General features: G+C 39.6%; 1 protein-coding gene across 6 annotated transcripts in view; it reads right to left on the bottom strand.

Annotated features, from left to right (window-relative positions):
- The window catches only part of asic4a (acid-sensing (proton-gated) ion channel family member 4a), a 186,489-nt gene that overhangs the window by 116,568 nt on the left and 51,141 nt on the right, over positions 1-18,780 (bottom strand). For 5 of the 6 annotated variants that reach the window (XM_061842114.1, XM_061842113.1, XM_061842110.1 and 2 more), the window contains 2 exons: positions 14,372-14,483; positions 7,206-7,313 (listed from right to left, as the gene is read on the bottom strand). In XM_061842114.1, the coding sequence (XP_061698098.1) occupies positions 7,206-7,271 (66 nt within the window). In that variant the 5' untranslated portion in view covers positions 7,272-7,313; positions 14,372-14,483. The remainder of the gene's footprint in view (positions 1-7,205; positions 7,314-14,371; positions 14,484-18,780) is intronic. The other variant, XM_061842116.1, reaches the window with a different exon arrangement.

Raw genomic sequence — 18,780 nt, 5'->3', positions numbered from 1 at the left:
ACGGCGCAATGAAGCCTTTAAGGAAAAGAGCACCCTGCCAATAGGTCAAGCATGGTGGAGTATCCATAGTGCTGTGGGGCTGCTTTTTTTTCTAATGTGGTACTGTAGACCTTGACTGTATCACAGGCATCATGAAACGAGAAAATTGTCAAGAAACAGAGTGAAATCTCTTGTCCAGTGTAAGAAAACGTGTTTTAAGGTGAAGATCATGGGTCCTCCGACAAAACCAAAACCCAGAGCACACAGGAATGGTTGAAAAGGAAAAAAATGGACTGTTTTAAAATGGCCACCAATGAGTCCTTGGATCTCAATCCATTTGAAAATCTGAGGGGGAGACCTGAACTCTGCTATTTAGGATAACAACCTAGCAAATGTTCAAGTCCTTGAACAAATTGCAAAGCAAGAGAGGGACAAAATACCACCTCAGAAGTGCAAACAGCTTGGATATGAGAAATTTTTAGAGGGTGTCATCGGTACCAATGGGTGTGTAACCAAAAATTAAGGAGTGGTGCCCATATTACTGCACAGCCCCCCCCCCCCAATTGAAATTACAATTCCTAAATTGGAAAAAAACTTTTTTAAATGGCTTTGGAAGTCCATATCCTGGTGATATGTTTGGTACACTTCTATTTATTTCTGATGCTACTATACAGGTGATGCAAAAAAATGAAAGAGTGCATACCAATGTTCCTACAAATTATTTCCGTGTCTGAGCAAACACGCTAAGCTCCTGAGCGCTCCGTTTGACCACTGTGCGCGACATCAGACTGTGGTCAGATCTGTTTTTCTTGTTGTAAAAGTGAATTACTGGTTGCACAATATCGTCAGCAATGCATGTTGAAAGCTGAATAATGCTCCTAAACAGTTTTAAAGTTAATGATAGGTTGCTCCCTATATTTAAAATACGGAATATGCTTTTTGTGCTTTCATCTTTGATCATGCTGTGCCAAGGTGGAATTTTAACATTACACACCATCTCATCCCGCACTTTCTACTTTGGCTTCAGACCAGACATCACATCCAATGTCACCACTTTTTCTTCTATTACTCACATACGCCAACAGCCATTGCCTCTTAAAACAACAGCATTTCTTTTTTACTTTCACCATTATTATCGAGAGTAAACATAAGCAGCTTGGCTAGCTCGTCTTCGCGCTACGTTGCCCAGACTGTGTTGCTAACTCAAGCACAGGTGGTGGGCGGCGCATAAGGACGCCATTATTATAAATATAATTATGAGTTGTATCCCTTTAAGAACGAAGGGGGCCAGCATAAGGTAAACTAAGCGGGGGAGTGTGTGGCCGAGCAGCAGGTCATTGTTAGAGAACATTCCGTATGCTGCCGAAATATTCAATAAACAGCGCCTAAAAGAACCCAGTGGCTTCTCCTTTTCCTTTTTTTACAGTACGCATGTGAATTGTGCCATTGGATGTAGCAACCAGTCATCCCTCACTCATTGAGTTACATTGCAGAATGCCACAAACTGAATAATATTATATGTTATACTTTCAATTTGGGTTGGATTGGAGACAACGCAGAATATCACAAGAGACCACATCAGCGGTGTGCAATTACGCACGCGCGCATCTTAGAGGGAACATTGGTACCTGTAATGGTGACCGTGACAGTATAGGACATGATGACACACACAAACACAGCGCAGTGTAGCATAATATCTAATTGAATGCACTTTCACTTTTATACGTGCAACATGAATAGAATGTGAATTGTCCTTTCACCATCTTTCTACCTTGTTGGAGGTTTGCTCTCCTTTTTCATACAGTACCTTTTCAAAGAAAAAAATGACAGGTAGTGACTGGCCTAGATTATCACTACCAACTATTTATTATTATCTGGTGTTTCTACGCATGGAAATTACCATTAATACTAGACAGAAGGATTTACTTTTTACTCTACTCACCGCCTGTCAGCGCACAACAGATGGGATAGAGCGGATGGGGTAGGAAGCCTCGAAGGTAATGCCGACCCCTTTCCCCTCCCCATCAGCTGCACCACCAAGATGCCACTCGCATCATGAGCCCGACCCATCCTCGACTCTGACAGAAGCTTACCTGCCCTGCAGCCCCCAGAACAACAGACTTTGCTCCTGTGCCAGCTGGAGAACAGCCTGCACCATAAAGCCCTTCTGGGTAATCGTTCCTAACAAATACTTTGTGTAAAACCAAGCAGATACCTGAGCATTAACATGCCACAAGTTGTACCTGCAAGAGTAGTATGGCAGACTGCCTCGACTCTCATTAATGAGATAAACAAGACAGGTAAGGCCTTTGGAACAACAAAAAGTCTCTATCTTTTGGAAGTCTGAACCACAAACATTTGGAAATTTATTTCTGAAAGGACAGAAATCCATGCGCATACATTGAAAACAATCCTGTGAAGACACAGGCACTTGAATGTTCAAGGGGAACTTGCAATTATCAGAAACATAATCCATCATAAAACTATAACCCTTACAGTATGACCGTGAGCATGAATTAATCAAATGATTTGTGAAAAAAAAAAAAAAAAAAGGAATTCAACCCACTCTGACCCATCGTGTAACTCTCAGTTAAAAAATTTCCCAGACAGCTGGAGGGACTGAAGAGGTATCAACAATTTGCCATGTACTTGCAACCACACCCCACCTCGCTTGCGGTGACCTGTTATCTTGGGGTTCAGGAGCTTTGCTACAACTATGGCAGAACACCCACCTCTAGGAAATAAAAATTGCTCATCCTTAGTTTGCCAAGTACTGCGTCCAAGACTCGCAAACAGAAATAGAGCAAAGGCCGCTGAAAAGATTCAGAACCGATGCAGAATTGGCAACATTTCTACTCGACTTGTCAAGATAGCTCCAAGTTTATAACCTCTTTTTGATTTAAAATGATTGTCTGAAAAATAAAAATGTGAACATTAACATTTAGAGTTTCACATTTGAGCTTATGTAAATCACTGTAAATCGCAGCTGCGGTTAATCTTTCAAAGTGCTTTCTATACATAAAGTTGATTTGAGTTATAACGCTTCATCACGACTAAACCATGCTACCACTGTAGCAGCCGTGACTAATGTGGGCTTGTTTATAGCGCTAATCCCCGCTAAGTATTGCTAGCACGTCTATTTTGGTAAAGCTGGATAGAAGTGCTGTGTGACTATAACAGCTACACACTTTCATACCTGCATGCCATTGTGAATGGCCATATTTAAGAATATCAATTGTGTTAGCAAAGGTCTTGAGTATTCTGTCAATATATATGTGAAAATACTTCACTGTCCTTTTTATGTATGGGTATAATGTACATTGATGTCTTTTGCCTTTTCTGTTACAGGAGGGCCAAAGTAGCAGAAAGCTTTCCTCTTATGCAATGCAGTCTGGATAATGCCGGCCACTATATCCAACAGTGGGTTATCCGCTGGTCAAGTTCCAGAAGGAAATCAATAACAGAGCAATGCAGTTAAACCGTGAAAGGCTGTCAGAAGAGATGCATTTTGTTATTCTCACTTTAAATGGAGTCTTTGGTGTGTATGTAAATGTAATATACAAGAGTATCGTGCAATGGTTGATGTGTAAGGCATTTTGCAAGGTTCCTTCAGCATGATTTAGAAACAAGACAGGAAGACACCTTATCCTGGAACACTGATGAAGGTCACAGTCTATGACAGCTCCTCCTTTAACTGAAGGAAGCACCTTTGGCATGCTGTGGTTGTCTAAAACTCTTTACCGTCAGCCTGCTTCGCTGTTCTTCTCTCACCAAAACTAAATCTCTGCTGGACATTAGCACCACCGTAAACTTGTGTTTAGGTGAAGTGAGTTTTGCAAATAAAGATAATTTATGCATGCAGCCATAATGTATAATGCATCAGAAATGAATTTTCAGACTGATGAACGCCAAACCATTATTTCGCGGGGCAAGATTGTCTGCTGCTGATGAAGTCTTCTGTTTTTTGGGGGGGGTCTGTGTGAAATGAGAAACTGCTAATGTGATTGCATTTTATTTTTCTTTCCACACAGCATAAATGTTGTGTATGGAATAGAAAGTTAAACCTTCCAAATGATGAACGGTCGACATACATATCGTTTGGACTGACACTATAACAGGAGTCATTTGCACAATGCCAATTGAATAACTAAATAATAGCTTGTATCAAGCTTGTTCATTGTGGTAATATAGGAACAATGTAATTTTGTGCTGTACACACCGCATGCAAATGGTACAGCATATAGGAATAATACACTAATAAAGCAGCAGTGGGGGTAATAACACACTATTGTCTGAAAAATTGGGATGGTTGGGAAAATGTGAACATTCTTCTTCTTCTTTTCCTTTCGGCTTGTCCCGTTAGGGGTCGCCACAGCGTGTCATCTTTTGCCATCTAAGGCTATCTCCTGCATCTTCCTCTCTAACCCCAACTGCCCTCATGTCTTCCCTCACCACATCCATAAACCTTCTCTTTGGTCTTCCTCTCGCTCTTTTGCCTGGGAGCTCCATCCTCAGCATCCTTCTACCAATATACTCACTCTCTCGCCTCTGAACATGTCCAAACCATCGAAGTCTGCTCTCTCGAAAATGTGAACATTCATGCTCCAATTAAATGGCATCCTGGCATCAGTTCCCTGTTGAATATCTAAACTTCACAAAAGCGCTCTGGCATGTAGTTCAGAGCAACGCAAGCCGACAATAATACAGAAAACTTTCTACCATGCCTTTCTCCCAATGTCATCTGACATACTCTCCATGTTACCCACGACCACAATGAAGTCATCGTTATCAAAAGGCAGAATGGAATGGTGGCAAAAATCATGGATCCTAAAGCAGATAAAACACCACTGAGCAATTGAAGAAAATTTGTTCAATAAAAGAAGCACAAGTCCAAAACAAAACAAGAGCAACTGCAAAATGTAAATGTGAATACACAACTAAAAAGGGGGGTGGGGGGGGGGGGGAGTCATACTCTATTTGCTGCCATTCTGGACTGAGTTGCCAAGTTGTACTTTTTGTCTGATATCAATGTCATGTTTGAAGTACTGGTAGCATTAGACATGTAAAATTAGTTTCATGATGTTTTTAAAAATAAAGCATTCTTGTGAAAATGTAGCCGATACTCCTGTAGTAAAAAAACGTACAGTGCTGCCTCGGTTCTTGACCACAATTTGTTCAAGAAAATGGTTTGAGAAGTGATTTGTATGAAAACAGAATAGAATTTTCCCATTACAATGAATGGCAAAAGAAATAATGCGTTCCAAGCTTTAAAAATTAGGCTTTTTAAAGCATTTTTTTTTAGCTTTTCCTGATAAGAAACTCCAAAGTAGAAATACATGTAAAGTTTAAATACTTTATATAATAAAATAATTTAAGAAATATATTTATTTTTTGGGTTAGGTAGGGTTAGGTATACTTTAGTAGTTGAGTACGCTAGGCTGGGAGTGCATACACAGGGCACAATGACCAACAACGGAAAATCACAGTAGCCCTTACACAAAATAGACGACGAGTACTGTGTTTGGTGTCACAAACACTGAATATTATTGATTTGAAGTTTCACTGACCATAAAAATCAATTTAAAAAAATGTAAAATGATGTGATGAAAAACTTACCTGTTGGGTTCTTCTTCTTTTACTCATGTACCACATGATAATGAGGAAAAAAAGTGATTTTGGGGAAAATTGCAAACTTCCTCTCGTTTCTCTTGCTAGAACTAAACTATAACTCATACTCCTCTCTTGTCACAGAAATTTAAAAACTGTCGCATACATAATCGATAATTAGTCCCTTTCAAGCAGAACTTACTGCATTTTTGGTTTCATCAGCAGTGCAGCTAGCTGACAAAAAGGGGTCTTCCAAATGGATGATGAAAGTACACTTGGGCAGCAAGTCCCAAAGGTCATCCCTGACATACGATATTAGCACCGGGAAAAAAATCATGTAATGTTGCTGTATCATCCCTGCCTTGATCAATCTCGCCTAATCAATACATCAGTCTTCAGGCATCAGGGGAACAGTAGCGCTGGATCCTAGTCGATAGCATCAGCTGAATGATTGGCTGACAAAAAAGCTTGCTAAGGGCAATTGCACATGGGGCTCTTGTGGGTGGGGGAGTGTTGACGAGTATAAATATTTCCAAATGACCACTCAATCATGGAATTTTAGTCATTCCAAGTGAGTATTTGGTAAGTTGGCATCAGATATCTGGTGTGTGAAAACATTGTACAGTCTTATTGTCCGCTTAAACCCCGTGTTACAAACTCTTTTGTTCAGATGGTGTATGAATGTGAGTCAATACTTATTTTGTCATATCTGTCGGGCATTCAGTCTATTACATACAACACTGGATGAAGTCATGTTACACTTGCTCTGAGGAGTCAAAATGAGTCTTGCCACAATCTTAAGGAGACTCATGGTGCCCAAGAAACATCTGTAGCACCTGCTTCTTTTGGATTTGCAAATTGACAGACTTCTCATTGATTAGCATTTTCTCAATGGCTTTGACCCGGTTCTCAATGACGTCACAATTTGCACTACTGCAAATGCATCTCTAAAAACATTTAACCCATTCGTGGGCAGAGTCCCATTTTTGGGACATCATGATTTTCACGCATTATATCCTTCAGTATATCAAAATATTGAAGTGTTTTAATCTGAAGCCATAATTTGGTATCAGGAGAGGATAACTCATCGGTCAAAGTTAGCATGGAGTTATTTCCCTTTCCTTCCTGACCCAACATGGCTGCCTCAAATTATCATATAGCTTAACCATAAACGAAAAAGAAGTGTTATTTCCTTGATTGCGGCCTGTTAGGAGACTTTTATCTCAATGAGGCAAAAAATTGCCACCCTGGCCATGAATGGGTTAACTCAAACTACAAAATGTGTATTTTACCATCCAAATTATTGATTTGAATGCCAAAACTGCATTCCTACTCGCTAAGCATTTGATATATCCAGTAAAAGAATATTTGAACCAAAATAATTTCTTTTGTTGAGTCTTAGTCATTTACCATGGGCAGTGAAGCGAGTCATTTCAGGATTCAGTCTATTAATGTAACAATTAAAATACAAGTATCAACAGCCGTTTCAACAGCATGTAAATCCCAAAAAGTAATCACAACTATTTGTTTTCCTTCAGATTATTTAACAAGCGCTTAAGAAAGCAGACAATGTGTTTGGGTTGTGGTCCCACACCTCTTGCTCCAGTGTGCATACTTACCCTTCTTCCTCTGGCCGTTCTGCCGTGGTTCCTTCCTCTCAAAAGTTGTCCCTCTGCTTCTTCCATGATTGCGGCTTCAAATGGCGCAGAGATGAGTGCGTTTCACAGCTGGGTGAGGAATGACTGTCTGTTCAATCAGTCTGAATTTAACTCACTTTCTTTTCCAAATCACCGTTATGCCAATTGAATCCAGTTGGCTTTAACAGAACGTTTTTTCCATTTGCTTGGCGTAGTGAATCCAATGTAATTGTCATTTAGGTAGAGACAGTATTCATTGATTTACTCCTGGTTTCATGTCCCGTTTATTTTTCTTCTTGCTAGTTTTTTCTCCGTTCGTTCTTCTTTCAATATCCATCCATTTTCTTCACCACTTATCCTCACAAGGGTTGCGGGGTCTTTAAATATCATAATATAAATATCCACAGATTGAGAAAATAATGCACCCATTGGATAGAGAAGGAAGGTATACAGATCCTTCATTCGGCATGACAAAACAGCCGAATAGGGAGAAGAAAAGAATAAATAACTAAATGAAAGGTATAAATCTTTGTGGGGAAGTAAATGTCTATGATTGACAGCTGTTAAGTTTTCCCCAAAATGCATCTTTATATGAGAAATGTATTAACGCCCACATTTGAATGACAACTGTGCCAAATTCTTTGAAAATAGTATCTCTGCATTACCCTTCATCTTCAAATGAATTGTTACATCATTTGAACACGCTCTCTTTCAATGACACTTGTTGTGAGTTAACTTTTTCAAATAAAGTATCTGAGAGTATGTTGACTGTGTTGAAAGGGTCTGGGGAAAAATCGGCACATATTTAGAGGAGAAAATTTCTGTTTGGCGATGAACGTGATAAGGATCAAGTGCACCAGTTTCAACAGTGGAGCCAAAGTGGAAAAAAGAGAACTCCTTCAGTCAATTAAATGTAGCTACAACTCACTGGTGGCATCTATATCTTTATAGATAGATATAGATATATATATATGTATTCTTTTGTTTGCACAATTAAGATAGTTTTCACATTTCATTTGTCTTGTATACCGTTCCCGTAATTTCATGACCTAAACTACTTCTTATCACCCACAAATAGTTCAACCTCTAACCTCTGGCATCTTTTGGAGTATGTGTTGCAAAAATGTAGAAGAAAAAGCAAAATAAAGAGTTATATTTGATGCTAAGTGGTTACGCTTGACGGTCTCACAGTTCTGAGGTCCCCGGTTCAATCCCAGACCCGCCTGTGTGGACGTTCTCCCTCTGTCTGTGTGGCTTTTCTACGGGCACTCCAGTTTTCTCCCACATCCCAAAAATGTGATTGTGAGTGCGGCTGTTTGTCTCGATGTGCCCTGCGATTGGCTGGGAGCCAGTTCAGGGTGTACCCTGCCTCCTGCCCTTTGACAGCTGGGATAGGCTCCAGCACTACCTGTGAGGATAAGCGAGAAAGAAAATGGATGGGTGGATGGTTACACTCGATGGATTGATAAAAACTGAATGCAATTTTGATATGGTGGCATCCTCACTTCCGCTTGAAATGTTTAACTTTCCCGAAATTACTAAGAGCAAAAAGATATACGCAGTACAGTGCGACATAATCCAAACTCCCACAAAGCCGTCTGAGGCTTGTGTTCAGAAGTACGTGTGTGTGAGATGGATTACACTTAACTCTTAAAAAGTACATAAAGTACAAAACCAAATGGAAATATGAATCAACGTGGAAGGCTACCGCTGGGGTAAACAAGAAAAAAAGGTAAATTGAGAATAGCAATAACGGCATTACACAGTGGGCCCACTTTTACATCATCCACATCTGTATACATCAGTGTAGGGATAAAGCTATGATTAGAAAACAGCATGTTTTACAGCATATCTGTTCAATATTGCATGCTGAAAAGTAGCCTGTCTCAACTGCCCTTTGGGAGACTCGGCACAATACGAAGTTGTTTACCCTGATCCGGATTTGCTTAAGGAAAGTCTACATATTGTTGTACTATTTTTTTTTTAAAGCTCTCTCGGTATAATATCACTAACACCAACATGACGGACCATTGAAAGAGCATTAACGTTATTAAGCTACGGCATCAAAGAGTTTGCCTCGGCCTCGGGTTGTTTCTTGTTTAGATCGCTGCTTTTGATATGAAGGCACGTCTATTCAGAGAAGAAATGAGTAAGGGCTGGACTGATTGCATGGGTGGGGTCATAGAACGCGTTTGATGTCAATGGGAGTTATAAGCGCAATTTTGACTTGTTACACGGCGAACTGCCATTTATCTTATTTCGCCATGTTTGTGTCAAACTGTGGATAAAAATGGATGGAACAATGAATGCATGGATACATGGATGAATTTGACAGATATGAAAACTACATTGAAACAGAATGCTCCCAGCTGGTGGCTACAAATGATGTCATGTGCTCTGCAGTTGTCGACGTTTACCTACAGCTTAACTGTGAACACCCGACAGCGGCAAGCATAAATAATGCAGCGTATTATATTCCAATCTGTTAACTGTTAATCCAGATGAAGGTGATCGTTGCACTGAGAAGCGCAATTTGCTCAAATAAGAGCGTAGATGTTAATAACTAAACATTTGGATTTCTATGATGATAAAAATAATAAAAGTCCTCTCACCAACCGAAGACATATAAATAGTAAAGCACAAAAATATACAGTAGAGCATTCTCTCTGTTACAGATGATGTCATCACTTTATTGGCTATTTTTAGTCTTAAGAGGAAAGAAAATGATTGCAAACTTTCCTACGTCCTTCCAATTTGTATTCATGATTTGACAGTAATAATATTTTCCAACTGAATAAATGTGATTTACCTTCACTAAGACCTAATATTCGGAATTATATGACGCAGGACTACAGCCTCAAAGTGAGATGTTTAGGATTTATTTTAAGACACACCATCTGATGCGAAATAATTCCTTACTTGTACTGAGTGCCAAGAGAAGTATCAAACCAGTCAAGAATAGGAGCTACGAAAAAAACCTATTGACTGGCTGGTGAACATGTTTACGATACATATACGTACATCAGTGTACATCGAAATCCATTCTCCAGATATTTCTGGTTTTGAGTTGTTTAGCCTGTAAAGGTCTTTTTTTTTTGACAGACTGCAGCACTAATGAGCTTCATGCAATGAAGAAAAGCGTGTAACCTTTTATGGCGCTTTTTGGCTTCACCCCCATTTAGCTGTCACAGTGCCCATTTATTACTCAGGTACCTCCTGTTGTGCCAGATAATTACAATTAATTAGCCAGAGAATTGAGAGTGGATTTTATCGTCGATTGCCCCTGTTGCTCAGCGTCTGCCAGCTGTAACACTGTTCTCCAACTGTGTTCACTCTGAGTCCATCAAGTCCACAATAGCTTGACCTTCATGGCGAAGTGATATGGGTCTGCGTTGTGTGCACGGCCCCAGATCCGAATATTCACAGGTACGATGCTTTTAGGGGAGATAAGTGGGAGTCAGACCAGTTGCGGGAAGAAGGAAGGATGACAGCCCATCTGCCTCAACAGACCTTTCTCATCATTGCCGTCATCAGCGGGACAGAAATTTAAGGGCAGAAAAGTGCCAGAAGCTTTGAAAATGATGCTTTTCCATCTGCCAACTGATGGACTGCAAGGTCATGGTCAAGCATGTGAAACAATATGAAGAGAGAAAGTGGAAAGAGAAGCAAGAAGAAGAGTCATTGACTTTCCAGTGCTTTTTATTTGTATAAATAATAATATGAATAAAAAATAAATATAATAATAATATAACAATTATGACTGGAGACTCATTATATTGGTATCCAATAAAAGAACTGTCAAATATTCTGCCTTTACAAAGATAATAATGTTCCGTTTTGATTCGATTGTGTTGGTTACAGCAATTTGTTACATGACGAAGTCAAACGGGTTACAAAGAGGTGTGGACAATATATCCGGTTATTGTGCATCAGTAAATTTTTTACCAAGGCTACAACAGTGACCCTGATCAACGTTTCACCATAGCAACCTGGTTCTGGATAGCTAAAATAATGGGTGAATTATACGTCAGTAAAGAGAAATTCATCACGTAACTTGTCGGGCCAAAAATAGGACTGAAAAACACAGTTTTCTTTTTAATGGGTTCACATTGAAATTCCACATTTTGTTCCAACTAGATGATGTCTGTGGTCCTTGTCAGTTTTTGGTAAAATGGCAGACTTGAGGGCTCTCGGATGAGAACAATGGCACGGACAGTCAGTAAATGACTTGAGTCCATCTGCATTTACGTGGAGGACTGTGTAGGAAGTACAATGGCCACGTAATTACATTTAATTTCTATTCCAGATGTAAAACAGGAGGTTAACATAATATCACTTAACCATCTTCACGGTTCAGTGGTGCCAAATAACTAGGCTAATGAAAGCCAGTCTGCGTTTCTAAATGCTACCTGACTGGTCATTTTTTCTGAGACAAGGCACTCTTGAAAATCCAATTTTCTGTACGCTTGGTTTCTTTTCTATGTCTAGTCACTTGTCATGTCTTTCGTCAAAGAGATTATTATTCGGTTTTCTTGCCTCTCTCGGAATCTATCATTTACAACAGGTACAATCCTGGGATGGGCCAAATCCTTTCCACTTGAGATGTCCTTGTGTGTCAGTGTAAAGTGTTAAGCAGTAGAAAAGCATTTTGAGCTTTAAAACAAGTTTCAGGTCTGAAAGCAGCTTGTATTAGACTGTTTGAACCCATGTAATGAGGAATGAAAAATTATGGAAATCAAGCAAGCAACAAAGTCTGCATTCAAATTAAAACATCACACTGCATTCCGATCTGTGGATATTCAGTGTCATGTCATTTCCGAATTGCCCTATTTGTGTGTAAAAAAATGTAATATGCACAACATCAACAATGAATTTGCGCATGCAGCTAATTTAACATTTTGTTAAATATTTGGTTCAGTCCCACTCAGCAACAATGTAACTGTGAGGTTAAATGATTTTCTGTGTGTGTGTGGCTCGTGACTGACTGGCAACCGATTGGAGTAGTCAACCTTTCGCCCAAAGTCCCCCGCTCCCTGCGACACTGAACATAAATGGATGAATATGTTTCATTGTTTTACCTTGACCAGAGGCTTTTAATAGTCAACTGATTACAGCTATATCTCTGTCCACTGAAATTAGTGGAAAATATTCGACCACTCAAACATTAGTCTGGTTCCTCAATTCAGAATGCTTTAGGTCACTGTCATGTTGAAACGCATCAGTGAGTTAGACTGTCAAGCTGATGGCATAGAAGCGCTAATGGCAAAGGCTGTAAAAGCACCGTCTTTGTAACTGTCGGTGCCATTTACGCAGATTTATTTGAAGATGACGATTGTACCACATTACAAAGACATTACTGGTGACATAAAAATCTACTATTCTGACAATAGCAAGACATTATGTCGCACTGGTTAAATTTTAGATTTTCACATTTTGTTTAGTTCTACTAAATTTATCACCTGCAAAAGCAGAAATAATATAAAGTATAAACTGCACATCATTGGTCTCAGGCAAAATGACCACATCTCCAAAACCACAACTTTTAGGGGGCAGGGACGCCATCTTGGTTGGGTTACCAAACACCAAAAGAAGTTGCTATTTTTCTTTATAGTGCTATTACATACTGTTGCCAACCAACTTTAATACATCTTTTCATAATGATGCTCAATAACTTGATTTGAATTCAGAAAGGTGCTGAAGATGGAGCTGCCAGGCAAAAGAGCGAGAGGAATACCAAAGAAAAGGTTGATGGATGTTGTGAGGGAGGACATGAGGACAGTGGGTGTTAGAGAGGAAGATGGACGAGATAGGCTTAGATGGAAAAAGATGTACGTTGTGGCGACCCCTAATGGGACAAGCCGAAAGAAAAAGAAGACGATTAAGATGCTACTGACAGTTTGCCACCCCCAACTGTGCCCATCAAAGTCACTAAGCTAACAACAAAAGTTAACGGCAGTAGTTACGTTGTCTTCCCAAACGCTAACTCAAAGGTTAAAAAGCGATATGTGATATATTAAAATAAACAATGAGCTAACTAGACAGCGTATTGTATATATTAAATCAAAACGCAAATTTACCTCCATGGCTGATGGGCTTCCTTCTAAAACATAGTATTAAAGCATAAAAAACAGTGTCTACAAGATGACCTTTTCCAACCTAGATTTTGTGGGAAACTACAGTTTTTAATTCAAAGTCGTCATGCCAGATAAGCACTAGTGGATTTTAATCCCCGTTCTGCTGACTGAGACATCTTGTTAAATAACTGTTCTTCACCTTCTCTCTTTGTAGAGGGGATTTCCTTATATGAGTGCATATCCCCAAGACCTCAGATCAACCCGTATTGTACAGGTCCATTGTGTCAAGCTTAAGCTTTAACTCAAAATAGCCTTCAAAGTCCAAGGCAGCATATTGCTGATCATAGCACGGACAAATTTCCTAGCCATATTCGGGATCCTTTTTCCCCCCCGTGTGCCCATTCCTCATTCACAATAGGAAATGTTGACCAATTATGATTGACTCTCAGAGCCAATTAACCTGGACCTTCTCACAATTTGCATTTCGTTCTTTAAATTGAATTTCAATGTTTCCAAGGCAACAAGTAATGAAAGTTAGATGCTGCAGGTGCATCATTTCGAGTATTTTATTTTTATCCAGTTAATTTGTTTTAAAAAAAAAAATAAATGTCGGAGCAGCCCAACATGGTCAAGACAGGGCGGATGCTACGTGGGTGGATTCCTGGAATGAACCTCATTAGCCTTACCTTGCTCTTCTCACCTGGTTTCAAAGAAAATAAGAGTGAGCCCTGTTAATATGCATGCGGCAAAGTTTTGACTGCAATACACACGGGGCGGTATCTCCAATCAAAGATTTTTGCAAAGATCACACGTTTACGTGTAAGACTTCTTATGCGCTGCTGACTTTTCGGTGACACTTTGGTGTAATCCCCCAGGCAATAGCTCTCCAAGCAATATTATTCAGTGTCAATGTGTTACGCTAGGTTGAGGATGACAGTCCAAAAAAAGACAGGCAGCACACATTTGTTCACCGAATATGTTTGAAAATACCTATTCCGCTCCAAAAACTCCCAAGAGCGATTCCCATCCTGCACAGTCTAATGATATATAGCATTATACAGATGTGTAATTTACCTGACTTCCTTGCCGGCAGCTCTGTTCATTTCCCCCTCAGTGATGGTGTGGATGTGAATGGGAATTGGTTGCCGACCAGTCCAGGGGGTGCACCATGCTTCACTCCAGCTTCCTGCAATTTTGAACAGAATAAAGCAGATTTAAAAAAAAGAAAGAACATTTGATAGATTACACAGATTTGATCATTCTTTATTTTCTAAACATCAGTTTTAAATGATGGACTCAATAGTAACTCGAAAAAAAAGTAATTTCTGTAGACATTAAGTGTTCATGCTGAAAAGATGAACTGAAACTCTGTGGAATTAATGTGGGAATGTAGAATGTGGGAATTGGAATAATTTGAATTGGTCAAGAAATGTGAGAATATTGTAAAATGTTTTCATTTGGGAATTCCGTTCTGGAAATTTGCGACTCTTGGGAGTGTTACTCATTCCCCAAAAAGTTGGAATAGTCAAGAAATCTAGGAGAAGGTGACTATAATGTAAAATGTGTAATAATTGGGCAATTCAATTTTAGAATTTGGGGAATGGGAATATTTGCTAACAAGTCCTGAATTCATTGAATGGTTTGAAATTGGGGCGGCACAGTAAAGTGTTGGCCTCACAGTTCTGAGGATCTGGGTTCAGTATACATGTTCTCCCCGTGCCGGCGTGGGTTTCCTCCAGGCACTCCGGTTCCCCCCCATGTCCCAAAAACATGCAACATTAATTGGACACTCTAAATGGCCCCTCGGTGTGATTGTGAGTCCGGCTGTTTGTCTCCATGTGCCCTGCAATTAGCTGGCAACCAGTTCAGGGTGTACCCCACCTCCTGTCCGTTGACAGCTGGGATAGGCTCCACCACTCCCCGCGACCCTCGTGAGGACAAGCGGCAAAGATAATGGATGGATGGGTTTGAAATTCGAATGGTTTCATTCAGTCAAGAGAGAGAATAACGTGAAAACTCGTAATTTGGGAGGTTTATTTTGAAAATTCAGGAATGGGAGCGGTTCCCAAGACATGCATTACCTCAAAATTTTGAAGTTGAAATGTTTCACATGGGTCAATTGGTGTGGACAGAGGGTAATAGGTAAACATCTCAATTTGGGCATTTAATATTAAACATATTGGAATTTTCGTCATGGGATCGATCTGTCTAGTTTGAAGTTGGAATGTTTTCAATCAGTGAAGAAATGTGGATATAGACAGTAGATATCCAAATACTTCCTTAGTTCTGGAATTTTATTTCCTAACTTTGTTAACGTGAATAGTATCCAAGATGATTTGAATTGGTCATGAGCCAGGGAGGAGGAGCGAATAATGTAAAATGTCTTAATATATTATGGAAAATAATCTGGAATTTTGATGTTAAAGATATAGCTTTGCGAATGCAGGAATTCTTGAGAGTTGAAAATAGTTTGAAATATTTTAAATGAGCTAAACATTTTGGATTTGGAATGAAAATAACAGGGATGGTTGTTTTTTTAGCTGAATGTCTGCCGAATGACCGCCCTTTGGTGGAACATGTGAAATTGTGGAAAAACTGAATTCAAAGGGTGAAACATAATTCCTCCCCTTTAATCAATTTTAGAATCTTTGGAATGTTGAATGATTTGATTTGAATAATGATCATCATCACCATGGTTTCAATTAATGTTTGGATACTAATTCAACGTAGGTAACAAAGAACAACTATGAGACATTCTGAGTCACTTTTTCATCGCTATATCTACATTCCAGATAGATTACCTCGAAATCATTGCACAGAACATTCCCATTTCGTTCACGCCGACTACGTGAATGAATCGTGTGTGGATATTTAATGCCATTCTGAAAATAAATGAGATGCTTTCAGTACAGCCCACAGCACATCTTTTTACAAGGAATGTAATGAGAATGTGTGATGAATGGCAATTAACATTTAAAAGAGGAGTGCACCTCAATGGTAATGACTATGATGCCTCGGCTCTGTGTGACTTGGCACATTGCAAATATTTAACAAGGTCCTCAATGGATGAATGCAAAGTGGCTGATGGGATTTCGTATAGGGAAGGGAGTGGGAGCCGCAATCTGAATTTGTTCGCCCGTTATGGCTTTATAAATGAAGGCGGCGATGCTGCTGCACTAACTACCAAAAGCTACTGTTTAAGGATCAAGCGCACACGTCGTCACCGCACAGGCTTTTCTTATTTAAAAAAAAAAAAAAGAGAGAAAAAAGTGAGAAAATTACATATAGGCATGTATGGGGGAAAAATCGTAAAGATAAATGAGTACATCTGGTATTTTTTCTGTGGGCATTTTTTTTTTTAAAACCTTAGCTATGAAGGCCTAACATTTGGATAGTTTTTCGGTGAGATTTTTTTTTTTTAAGGCTCTGTCAAAGCAGGAGGCCCTACTTTGTAAATCCGGACCACTCGCATCTGTCTAGTTTGACAGAAGCATTTCCAGGCGAGCTCGTTCCCACGTCAGCCACGTCTCTTTGATGTCAACAGAGGGGATTACTTCAGCAAAACGCAAAGTTCTTGGAAGAGGGCGAAGAATATCCTCGGCCCGCTGTCCTTCTTTGCCTTTTTGTCAAGGACGTTTGCTCTTCCCGACTACCCAATCAATCAGCACCCTGCCGGCTGAGGGAGCCTTCTTGTCCCTGTCACAACATGAGATTGGACTGGTTGCAGTGCTAAGAGACTGTCAAGATCTACCTGACAAAAATGGTTCAAAAGCGAGCTATTGCCACGCAACAAAAAAATAAGTCTTAACAATGGCTAACCCATTTACATGCATCCTTGAAGAAAATGAATTCAGAGATTTCTTTCCAAACACACCATACATTTTTGTTTTATTTTTTTGAATGAATGTCAATATTGCCATAATTGAAGAAAACATGCCATGACAATTATGTAGCTCTCAATTGACCAGATAAGGCAGTTTTTCACCATTACAACGTTCCTTCTTTTTGGGGGGAGTGGTTAAAATAGTGCCGAGTCACGTGCCTTAGGAGAAATTTGAACATTTGAAATAAAAAAAAATGGATGGAATGAATTGTGTTCAAATAGCATGTCTTCACCATTTGAGTTGACTGGGACAAAAACAACCAAAAAAAACCCCACATTCATAGAGCATTTTAATAAAAAAAAATGTAGTACAGAAAAAGATTAAAAAGAAAAGATCACTTGTTCTAAATCCACATACAATCCTGCAATGGCTCCTCCGTGTCTTTGACCAAACCGCAACAGTCCTTATGTTGGCCGCCTGCTGTTTGACCAGCAGCCAGCGAGCGTGAATATCTTTGTCTGTATTGTAACATCGTGTCTTGAAATAAAAAAGCTCCCTCTCCTTTTTGCAAACTTTAAAAACGCTAATGGTACAGCTAGCATTCAAAGGCGTCCCGGTTGGTCTATCAAGACAAGGGACAACTAAAGCGGGTGATGCAGGTTCACCATAGCAATGATACTGACTCCATTCCCCTAATTATAAGCCATCATGGTGACTCTGCAACCATTCGAAGTTGTTATGGTGAAATTATTCTAAATTGCTGCTTTATATTTGGATTTTGTCACAGACCCATTATCTAGGTTTTTAGAGATGCACTTTTTCTGGACGAACTAATAATAATCATGGATGGTTGTCCATTACAAATGTAATTTTCTCATTTTATGTATCTATTAGTCGTGTACGATTTTAAATCATTCCTAATGAACCGCATGGAAGGTGACGGAAGAAGTGAATGTCTGCGTCTCAGATTTAAATGACGTCTACCTGAAATGTAATGTGATGGAGGATAGCCCTTTGGGAAGTGATGTTTCCCAAAAAGTGTACGGGCTGTAAGGAACAGGAAGTAACAGTAACAAAGTGAGAGTGGGTGCTTTTAGTGCTATTTCTGTCCTTTGTGAATCCAGGTGAGTGATGTGAAGCTGGTGCTTGTCTGCTCGACTCAGTCTCAGGCACTATTTTCTCCTTTTTTTTCCAACACTGAATTGTGAAAGGGGGCTCTCTGTCAGGAGCAAAAGATTATCATCACTGAGAAATTGCTTTGAATAATTTTGGCAAAAATAATCAAAGTTCGGAAAATGTCATACATACGACATAGGGTAAGTGTCGTGAAAAGGCAAAAATCATGCAGGTAAAAAGGGTCATGCTGCCTCAATGAAGTATAGAAACGGGTCCAATCGGGGTGGAACAATTGACAGAAGGTGTCTGGTGTTCTATGTGACAGAAGAGTCTCCGCTAGGATGAAGGGCAAAGTTTATACAACAGTGGTGAGGCCGGCCATGATATACGGATTAGAGACGGTGGCACTGAAGAAACAACAGGAAGCAAAACTGGAGGCGGCAGAAATGAAGATGTTGAGGTTCTCACTCGGAATGAGCAGGTTGGATAAAATTAGAAATGAGCTCATTGATGGACAGCCAAAGTTGGATGTTTTGGAGACAA

The sequence above is a fragment of the Syngnathoides biaculeatus genome, chromosome 14 (assembly GCF_019802595.1).
Source record: "Syngnathoides biaculeatus isolate LvHL_M chromosome 14, ASM1980259v1, whole genome shotgun sequence".
Classification (NCBI taxonomy): Eukaryota; Metazoa; Chordata; class Actinopteri; order Syngnathiformes; family Syngnathidae; genus Syngnathoides; species Syngnathoides biaculeatus.
This window is presented reverse-complemented; position numbering and strand designations above follow the sequence as displayed.